General features: G+C 32.5%; 1 protein-coding gene across 1 annotated transcript in view; it reads right to left on the reverse strand.

Moving 5' to 3' along the window:
- The window catches only part of LOC132190742 (probable ADP-ribosylation factor GTPase-activating protein AGD14), an 11,781-nt gene extending 8,568 nt beyond the window's left edge, over positions 1-3,213 (reverse strand). The window contains exons 1-7 of the mRNA XM_059605795.1: positions 2,978-3,213; positions 2,522-2,641; positions 1,099-1,160; positions 784-871; positions 620-681; positions 446-545; positions 6-213 (exon numbers count right to left, since the gene is read on the reverse strand). Of these exons, the coding sequence (XP_059461778.1) occupies positions 6-213; positions 446-545; positions 620-681; positions 784-871; positions 1,099-1,160; positions 2,522-2,620 (619 nt within the window). The 5' untranslated portion in view covers positions 2,621-2,641; positions 2,978-3,213. The remainder of the gene's footprint in view (positions 1-5; positions 214-445; positions 546-619; positions 682-783; positions 872-1,098; positions 1,161-2,521; positions 2,642-2,977) is intronic.
- Between the last annotated feature and the right edge of the window lie 8,060 nt (positions 3,214-11,273).

The following is an 11,273-nucleotide window of genomic DNA, read 5'->3' on the forward strand; positions in this document are numbered from 1 at the left end:
AGAACTTCTCTTTGGAACTCCATATCTTGAATTTTCTTGGGCATATCGAGGACTTCTTCTTTCATCATAATAATATTTGACACTTCCATCCACACTTCTTCGAACAGGACTAGATCTTTCACTATGACGCCGCTCGTGTCTTTTCTCATAATGTGGGCTTCTAGATCCACCACTATATGCACTAACCTTCCTGCTATGAGACTCCTTGTCATTCTGTAAAATAAAAACAAATATTCTTTTTAAATGAAGGTGCTTTGAGTGGGAGAGCACTCAATACTTCTAATTGTCCGTCATATCTAGATTTATGAGGTCCAAAATTGTTGAGATGGCAAGTGTTAATAGTATAAGAAGATCATTGTTGGATAGGTTTTCCACAGCACAAAAATGAAATTTTAAAATAAGGATATGATCCATGGTCTTGCGTATATAATAATGCAGAGCTTACCAATCTTAGTGATGGAAGCTCAACAGTATCGGTCTTCTCTCCAGTGTATTTTCTATCCACATAGACATGCTTAATAAAATCCCGGAGTCTATGAAGATTACTGGAAGCAAATATGTGAATCAGAAACACTAAATATGAAGTACTGAGATCAACATAAAAGAATTTGATAACCACCTCCCATCAGGATAAGAATGGCGCTGAGGATCCCAATCTTTAAAATAAATTTGCCTTGCTCGCTGTGAAATGATTTAAGTTAAACAATGGGAAGCAAAGAAGTATATTTAGATGAAAAGAAAGAGCACTAACTGGATCAATTACAACTGAATATGAATGGATACCTCATTTCCCCCTGCCTGAAGAGCACTAACTTCTTCTGTACTGAATTTAGCCATTGACACTGATTTTACTCGGTGAGTAAACTCCCGACTGGAATACTTAAAAGAATTAATTAGTCACTCTAAATTGATGCCTATTAAGTAACTCAAGTCAGATCATTGAGTACCGAAATGAACATGGCTGATGACAATTCAAATGATGTCATGTAGAACTTATGTGAAAACCAGATGCACCATGAAAGGACCAAGGAAAAAAACGAAAAATGAAACAAGCATTATCTACAGAAAAGCAGTGGATGTACAAGTATGAATACTTACTGCACTCCACTGCAGTTTGTGCAAACGAATGTCAAGAAATTTGTGCAAACATATTGTGGTCCCTGCTAGAAGACTATATGTTAGTCATAGTATTATTTTATCAAATGGTATCATATGAAACCATAGATTACAAGGAAAAAATTCTGAGAAAATGCCACTGCATACTGTAAGAACAGATAACAAGATCATAATTGTCACTTTGAAATCCAAGACTAACGAAACACACATTTCAGATAAAATTGACGAAAAGGGAAGGCATGGAACAACATTAGCTATGTGCCTAAATAAGAGACAAAGAGAGTAGTTTAAGACAATTAAAACCCTAAAAGAGTGAAAAAGAAAAACTAAAATATATATTTGTGTGTATGTGAAAAGACAAGTGATTGAATGGCCCAACTCTCATCCCAGTTAGATGTCAAGAACCCTTTCCTTCACAGAGATCTCAAACTACTTATATTAAATTACTACTTATCCAGAAGCTTAAGCTGATAAGAAATTGTTGATTTAATCATTTAATTAATATTCTACCACTTCCCCTCACATGTGGGCTTCAACTCTTTCTCAATAAATAAAGTTTAACACGTGAAATATTTAACTTAAATATGGTGTGAATTATGGAGATAAGGCTCGAACTCAAAACTTTTCCTCTAATACCATGTTAAATCGGTACTCATTCCAAAAGTTTAAGATGATAGCAAATAGTTGATTTAAAAATTTAATTAATACTCTAACAATTTCCCATCAGAGGCTTTTTTTTTGGTAAGTACTCCCAATACGAGGCTTATGCCTGGCATATTTCAAACTTTAGCAATGAGGCCCACAAGAACTGAGCCTTGATAACACCACTCCTCAAGGCATTATAAAAACAAGATGAAAAATCCACTCCTGCTCTTCAGTAAACTTTCAACTTCCCTTAATTATGATTTACAGCCTATGAACTTATAACTTTGTATATATCTCCATGGCATAATCTTTCTTCAGAACAAAGCATCATAATGAAACTTGTCTTGCACGCACTTGCAGACACCCTAAACATACAAGAGCTTCAAATTGATTATATTTCAATAAGGTGATATGTCATTGCTGGATTTAAAACTATGCACAGTGACATGTTATTGATTAGTGAAACCGATTATCCTACTAAGCTCTATGGTTGACATTAACCATAGTTTCTTTCATATCTTCTCGTATGTCGCTCTAACTACATCCTTCTTAACATGTAAATACAATATATAAAAAGTAAGCATGTCTTCACCACTCTCAGATTTTAATTAGTAGAAAATGCTTCAGATAATTTAACAAACAGAGAGTTTGCAGGTAACCTTGTAAAACTGCAGCATACAAAGAATGCATGATAAGAGAATATCAGAATACAATATGCATTAATTCTTCAAGTTTTATATTATTAAAAAAAACTTCATACCAAACTGTTGCAATTGATGCATCTTCGATTCTCAGGATGCCTCAAAAGACCACGGATAATCCTTTCAATTCTCTCGTCTTCCTTCATCCGATTGGCCATTGATCGAAAATTTTTCACCTCCTTTAACAAACAAAACTCGATACATTAGAAAAAAAAAAAAAATAAAATAAAAACCTTATACATTTTCAGGCAGAAGAGAAAAATCTTATATACTTTCAGGTAGTTTTCCATTTCTTAGTTTCCCCTTGCAACCAATACAATGTGAAACACAAAACTTCAAATACAATGCGCTCCCTTATCCTACATTTTCTCAGCCACCAAACAGAGGACAAGCGCTGATTTTCATTTTCTAAAACGAGCCCTCTTATTATTTATTTATAGTAGAAGAAGAAGAAAAAAACAAAAAAAAAAAAACTCGTTTTACGATTTTCTCAGCAAGCGAAGGGAGACAGAAACCTGGTAATGATGGAGAATTGTGCCTAAGCGAAACGTATCGGAAGAGAAACCCTAGAAATCGGTGATTGTGAAGGAAACAATTGAAGAAGAAGAAGGAGAAGGGTGAGGGATAGCCAAGCCGAATTGCAGAGAATTGCAGAGTTTTGGAGAAATTTGGGACGGACATTGTCTGCGAGAAACTCGGTGCTTTTACTTGCAACTGAGAGAGAGGTCGAAAGGAAGGGAGGGAAAGTTGCCGGTAATAACGGTCGGTTTTGGTGGCCGTTGGGCTTGGCTGAACTTGGACGGCTGTATACTTTCTCAAATTTGAAAGTTAATTTTTAATTATTTAATTTGAAAGAAAAAAATGATTAAAATATGATCAGAAATACTATAAATCACATTTTTATTTTATAATTATTCCACAATGTTCACATGTCGGTCCAAACTAACCTTGTGATGTCAAAAAAGAGAATTTAAGGATTGGTTGGACGGTCATGTTAGCATTATGAGGGTATTTGTGTGATTAAAATTTAGTTTCTAGCATTACTTAATCTAAAAAGAGTAATGACATACATTACACAGTCACACTTTTATTTAGGGGTGGCAGTTCATGTTCGCCCTAAAATTTGGGTTCTCATGGGAAGTTTTTTTTTTTATAAAAAAAATAATAAACTAAAAAATTGTAAAGATTTAGGGGGTTTTTATATATAAAAAATCTTTGTAATATTTTTTTTATTGTAAAAAACAATGGGTATTTTGGAAATTTTTGTAAAAATTTAATGTCCCACATGACATGGCACATATGAGTATTTATTAGACTCCTTAAGTTATGAGATTATTTAATCTTAATATTTAATAAATTGTTGGTTAATTAATTAAGAGAAGTGGTTTCCTATTGAATTAGCTCTTACTTTGATGAGAAGTTGAGTTATAAAGGAATAAAGTAAACCGATCATCTCTCTGCCCTATGAATGTACATAATTTCCATCATCTTTGTGTACCTTAAGTGGGTCAAGCAAGAGAAACCGATTTCTAGTGTTTATGTTTTCAAAGAATAATTAAAAGAATCAATGGATTCTGATATGTTTATTTTGTTAATTTATTGTGAAATTAATATCTTAGAAGTTATAGTATGTTATGTCAATTTTATGTTTTACATGTGGTATCAAAGTCTGAGTTGTAACTTTCATGATTTTTCATTAAGAAATATGTTAAATATATATAATAAACCTCTTAATCAAATCCGTATCTATCGTAATTTATTTTTGCCTATACCAATGTGATTTTTTGTATTTGTCACTTGTGTATGCAAAACTAAAACGGCTAGATGCTAAATTGAAGTTTCTATAATTATAGTACACTAAATTTGGAATCTATCTTTATTTTATGCATGTCATGATGTACACCCGTTTCGTAATTATGATTTATGACATGTGACTGATTAATGATACTGTTCATGTAAAGTCCCAACATGTAACAGCAAATAATTTTTTTGCTGTTATGGTTTCTACTAGTTTGCTAATATATTCAGAAGCCATTTTGGTACGTGTTTGGCATATATGATTCTGAATTTTTGTATCAATGTTTAAAATATGACAATGGCTTGCATAAAGTGCATAATTACAAAACATATGCACCATTAAAAGAATGAACTCGTGGCTGTTATGTGCAATGAAGGCTGGTTCATCTTTATTGTGTACGTATGAACAATAAACCTTATCAATGTTTATTGTGTACACATGTATGTCTTTATTTTTATATGATTAATCGAGTTCTTTCTTTTATTGTGCAAAACTTTTGGTGCACAATTTACAAAGATCATTTAGTGCAAATTATAAATATTGACAGATGCAAAAGTTTTAAGTAAATATATTTTCTATTCGCAAAATACATTGCTCCAAATTTATTTAGAAAATGATCCTCTCCATTTCAAAATCTCCACATTTCTTCCATTTAGTGCATTTTGAAAAGTAGTGTTGTCCAAAAAGTTTAATGATGGTAATACATTAAATGCAATACCCTTCAAAATGCACTAAATGAAGGAAATTGAGGGATTTTGAAATAGAGAGGATCCTTTTCCCCAAATTTATTGCTGCTTTAAAGAATTGAATTAATGTTATGGCAGTAAATGTTGTCTTTAAGGCATTGATTATTGTATTTCATGTGTTACTTTTGTTATCTATAAACATGAATATTTGTGTCAATCAATGTTAAAAAGGTATATTATGACTATTCGGTTTGCATTATCATTATTTCGAATTGAGGTCTATATTATGAAACAGTTTGGTGATCACTAAAGTGACTCAGCTAAAAGGATTCATAGATTCCAAGTCATATGTTTGAAACTTAATACCCATATCCTAGGTATTAAGATAATGACATTGCAAATTTTTGACGGTTTTTCTAATCACAAGAATATTTTGGATTGGCCCAAAGGTGCACCACCTTTCAAGTGATTGATAAATTAAACTAGGATAATTAATGTACATCCTTAATTAAGAGTTGGACCTTGATACCCAAAGGTAATAAACCTATCGAATTATGGGTGCATTATTAATTATTCCTATAGGTGAGAGGGAATCACCATAATATATATATATATATATATATATATCATAATTTCCACCCAAAGGTGAATTGCGGTATTACTACTTATTGAAATATTATTTTAGGTTTGATAACTCAAAGCATTAATGTAGTGAGCATTTATTTAATTGAAACATTAGTCTTATTTTGCTATATTTGCATACTTCATCTGTTGTGATTCTTAATGGAATGAATTTCTTAGACTAGTTTGAACAAGTTCAGTTTCACCTTGGTGTTCTAAATCTTGATTTAGTACTCCAGACTGAGAAACCATCTGCTATTACTGATTCAAGCAATGCGGAAGAAAAGACTATATACAAGTCTTGACAGATTGAGCAATATGTTTATGTGAATGAGTATAGCGAATAATATTAAGTAATTATTTCCTAAATGGGGAAGAACATTTTCGTTCAGCTAATAAGACTCTTGTTCTGACATTGATGGTTGAACTTACTACCATGAAATTTGATGGTAGATATGAGGATGCATGAGCATATCCTTGAGATGAAAAATCTATCTTCTAAATTGAAGGCACTTGGGATGAATGAAGATGAGTTCTTTCTTGTGCAAATGATTCTGAATTCCTTGCCTCCTTAGTATGGGCTATTTTAATTTATTACAACACTATTACAGATAAGTGAAATGTAAATGAATTGGCCAGTATACTTGTTCAAGAATAAGCAAGGCTTAAGCAAAAAGAATATCATCTAGTTCATCTTGTAAGTCAATGAGCAAGACCTATAAATAGACCTCTTTGCATTCAAGAAAATATACAGAATTCCATAAAGCAAAATTCTACAGTTTTTCTCTTTTTAGTTTAGGTTTTCTTTAGATTTAGGTTTATGTGGAGTTAAATTCTCAACTAAAGTTAGGGATGGAACTTCACCGATGAAGAACATTAATACTTTCATGTAAGTCTTTATTTATCTGATTTTATTGGGTTTAATATTTTAATTGTTTTACTTCTTTTCAATGTGTGGAGTGATTCTTGGAGATCTTTTGTGATTCAAGGATACAATTGATGATTTAAGATAATTTCACATAATTTAAGATAATAACATAAGAGTCCTACACACACAACAATATTAAAATAATAAAACAACTATAAAACATTAATGAACTAAATAACCTAATAGATATTTCATAACATACCGACTACTTAACAATGACTACACATAACATGTGATGATCTTGAGACCCCAAGGCAGTGGTTGTGTGCCACTATAGAAACTAATAACTTTGAAGGCATTTATCCTTGCATGTATCATGTCTGCCCATGCATGAGAAGAGAGAGAGACTTTCGAGGATCCTAAATACAAACGCTTTTTTCAAATGCCACTTTCACCAAATTAATTATCAATTTTTAAGAAAAAAAAAATTATCAATTTTTACCTTTTTTTGAAAAAATAAAAAACAAAAAACTTTTCTAAGCTAATATTGTTTTTGTGATCTTATTCAACGCTATATATACTTTTTTTTCCAAATGGCAATAATAAGTTATAACAACGAAGATAACCTTCTCAAAATGGTATTGAGCTCTTCCTTCGACTTTTCACGAGCTTCAAACCATCTTGCATTCCGCTCTCCCTATATGATCCGGCATTAAATGAACCAAAATATTAGATGCTAAAAACATGTGTGAACCAAAATAAGACAACTTGTAGATAAGAAACATCTGCACATACATATAGTAGAAGCTTTTAATTGTAGTTTCTTTTGCTGAAAAATACTATTATTGAATAAACCTTAATATCTATAAGATTTATTTAGAGAAAATCAACCCGGAGAAGCACTATACCAATTCAGCACAGCAATATTGCGGAGCAAGCTCATGATGGAGGCAAACATTTTCTTGTTAATATTTTCTTTAATTTAAAATATATATATAGCAAAGGGACCATTGGAAGATGTAGAGGAAAACTAATCGAAAAGAAAAGGTTGCCACTTTTATTTTATAGATTATGAATTCTATATTGCACTCTATGGGAATTCAAATGAATAGAGGTTATTAAACTACTTTGAAAGTTTATATAAAAATGAGCAATTTTACTTTGCAAAACAAACTTTTCAATTATTGCTAACTTTTGCGTTTAAATATTTTATTTTTTATGTTAGTTATTTTTTAGTGTCGCGTATAGGTTTATTGTTTCAAATGTCTCTTCATAATTGTAATGACTCATTTGATTATTCTTTATTAGTACTCTTTTATTATAGATGTGACATCCAACAAGTCACTTCTATTTGTAACTTTCACCATTTATAATCTCTTTGCATAAATGAATCGTCCGTTGATTTACACTTGGCACTCCTATATTTCATTCTCGCCACTTGTTACAAACTAATAACTTCTTTCAAAATTGTGGCTTTTATCTAAGATATTGTGAATAGTGGATGATACATCTTCTTCTTTTTTTAATTTCCTTGAGCTTAGATGACGATAGCTCTTCACATGTTCTTTTAGGTAAATTTTTTAAAATATTGGATTTTTTCAATAGTCACATATTAATTGCATAACAAACTCTTGTAAAACATTATTCTCCTAGCCAAAGACATTACTTGAACAAAGAGTTATTTAGCTATAATACTTTCATATTTCCAAAAGCTACAAATCTTAAAAAACACTCTTTGAATAAGAAGTTTCTATTTCAAGGGTCACAAGTTATTTAACTACGATAACACTTCAAGGATTTAATCCCAATAAATAGCTTCTGTATTTGACGTTCAAAAAAAATAATTGCTAGAGCGGGAGAAATATGATGGCTAGGAAATGTATGATAAAGCTTATGTTGGTAATGATGGAGTCGATTATCCTCATAATATTCGAAGTGCATACTAATGACCCTACCTCTCTCTCTATCGCTCCCACTCCACTACCAATCAAACTTCATCCATTACATCTTGATGATGAGAATATATCTTATATCGACCATTGCATTGAAAGAACACTTAAAAAGTGTGAAGAAAAACACCCTAATCGGCTATGTGTTGCTGTAAATCTTACTCTCTGCCTCTTTGAGGACCCAATACATCCTAAGGATTATCCCACTAACTGCTTCTATGTTATAGGAAAGTGCTTTTATGATTGTGTGGTTGACTCGGAACATGCTGGCATTATGATCATGTATAGCAAACTGCTATGAAAAACAAATGGAGAAGCCATAAATATCTACGTTTAGAACCGATGAGCTCCAAGTTTGGTAGAAGGTTCGCGACTACTTCTCTAGCTCTCTCTTCATGGATACGAATCACACACTTATGGAGAAGATTGTTCCATAATATATGAGAAAAAAAAAATTATTGTAAAAGAACACTTTATCATTTTTATACATTTTCAGGATAGAAATAAAAGGTTTATTGTCAATTTTTTTCTTAAGAAAATTATATTTAATCTCCTTCAACTAACACCTTCTTTTGCAAAAAGACCAAATTATCATTTATGATACTTAGCTCTTTCAAACTACCATTTCGTTGCAATTCACATACTCTATTAGTTGCTTTTATTAAAGTAGATGAGAAGTTACACATGTGATTTGCAGGTCAATTTTTTTATTTAAATTACCTAAATCATTCTTCTATTTACCTTAACCTTTTTTTTTTTTTTTCTTTTTTTTTTTTTTTTTTAACCAAAGGAGAATTTGAGCCTTTCAAGTTAAAATTTGGGGAAACTACATTTTCCCCCATAAACTACAACGCATTTTGCCCCCATGAACTACCAACTGTGACCGACCCCATGAACTACCATTTTGTGCCAAAAACCTTCCTTCTGTTAATTAAAGGTGTTAACTCAGACAATCAAAGTGACAATGCGTTGTAGTTCATGGGGGCAAAGTGACAATGAATTGTAGTTCATAGGGGCAAAGTGACGGGTAGACTGTCTAACTTAACGCCTTTGACTATCAGAAGGGGCCTTTAGCTGACGGAATGAGGGTTTTGGGCACAAAATAGTAGTTGATGGGGTCGAGTGTCACAGTTGGTAGTTCATGGGGCAAAATGCCAAGGCGTTGCAGTTCATTGGGGAAAAATGTAGTTTCCCCTTAAAATTTTGTACATGCCTATCTTGTGCTGAACTTTCCATCTATTTTAACACTACGATCAAAAGGAGTGTATAAATAACAATAAATGGTAGTTTTGAATTGGCAAAATGTAGAAAATTGATTTTTGGAGGTGTTTTTGCAAAACAGAAATCAGCTTCAGAGGTCAAGTGTAATTTTTGTCTTTTTTATTTTTATCCTCCACCACAATACAACTTATTGCACATTTCCTTTGTTATTTAAATTATACACACCAAGCCTGTCTCACTTTTTGAATTTATATTGGTGGTTTCAAAGTGATTAAAATGGCATTATAAGTTGACAGGGACTATGTTAAATTTTTCGTTATGCATGCATGTCTACATTTTAGAGGTTGAATAGTTTGGATGTTGAGAACCATATTCCCCCACTATTGTAAAACTTATCAGACGATAAAAGCATCATGTTCCCCAAATTTTATTTGCAAAGAAAAATAATAAAAAATTTTGAAAAGAGTTTTCGACTTTAGAATTTCTTTTTTTTTTTTTTTTTTTTTTTTTTTTTCAGGTCAAGAAGTTGCGTAGTAGGTGGCTGGGATGGCAGGGAAGACTAGCATAGATGTGATTAGAAGAAGTCATCTTGACAAGAATTTCAAAAAGTGCAATTATTTCTTTAATAAGTGCATTGTGTACAAGACAAGAAATATTTCTACTTTTATTAGAAATTTGTTTTTGTAAATTTTTATACCTTTGTTTCCGCACTTTGAATTTTTAATATGTGTTTTAATTAATTACTCGTGCATATTATCCTGAACTTAGTTGCGCTTCGTGTGTTTTTTTTTTTTTATTCAATAATGGAAAAAGGGTTACATGGGATCGTACAACCATAAAGGGGTAGATACCCCAACAACAAAGGTCAAACGCCAAAGGCAATATCAAAATAAAAACAAATACAACTAGTAGGCAATGGATCCATTAATAATCTCAGAAGAATTAGAAACTATCATGGCCTCTCCAAGGGCCGCAAAAGGCGGTAACAAATGGCAAGGAGGGACGGTGGGGAGCCCCAAGAGGTAATGGCAACAACCACCATGAAGTGGTTGTTGAGAGGAAGGTATTGTTGAGGACCGAGAGGACACTATCGAAGATCGATGAGCAAAAGTCTCCAAAGGTAGATCAAACCACATTAGAACAAGGAGACATAAACCCAAGACAATAGCTACAACAAAAGAGAATACAACAACAACATGAAATATATAATAAAGCTAAAAATAGAAATACAATAGCAAAAACCCTTCGACAGTAGCAATGGTGAAGAGGAGCAGGGTCTGGAGGGCAAAGACAGGCAATGCGACGGTGTGTGATAAACACACGCCAGAGCGTGAAGACCATGCACTGGCACATAAATCCCACGCGCTAGCCCATGGGAGTCCGATGAAGGCACAGACACAGTGGTGGGCGGTGGGAAGCGGAACAACCGGTAAAGGCGGTGGTGAGGCACGTCTGTGGATGGAACTGGCTTAAATCTAATTTTTATTCTATATTCATTCATTTTTTATTTTCAAAAGCAACCTACAAACCCATGAGAGAGAGAGAGAGGAAATATAAAACCATAAAAAATTGAGTAGAGAAAGGATTTTGTTCTCAAAATGTGGGGAGATGTTTGATAAGCCCTAAAATGGAGAAGGGAATATAGAGCTTGATGGAGTTTGCTTTCTG

The sequence above is a fragment of the Corylus avellana genome, chromosome ca8 (genome assembly GCF_901000735.1).
Source record: "Corylus avellana chromosome ca8, CavTom2PMs-1.0".
NCBI lineage: Eukaryota > Viridiplantae > Streptophyta > Magnoliopsida > Fagales > Betulaceae > Corylus > Corylus avellana.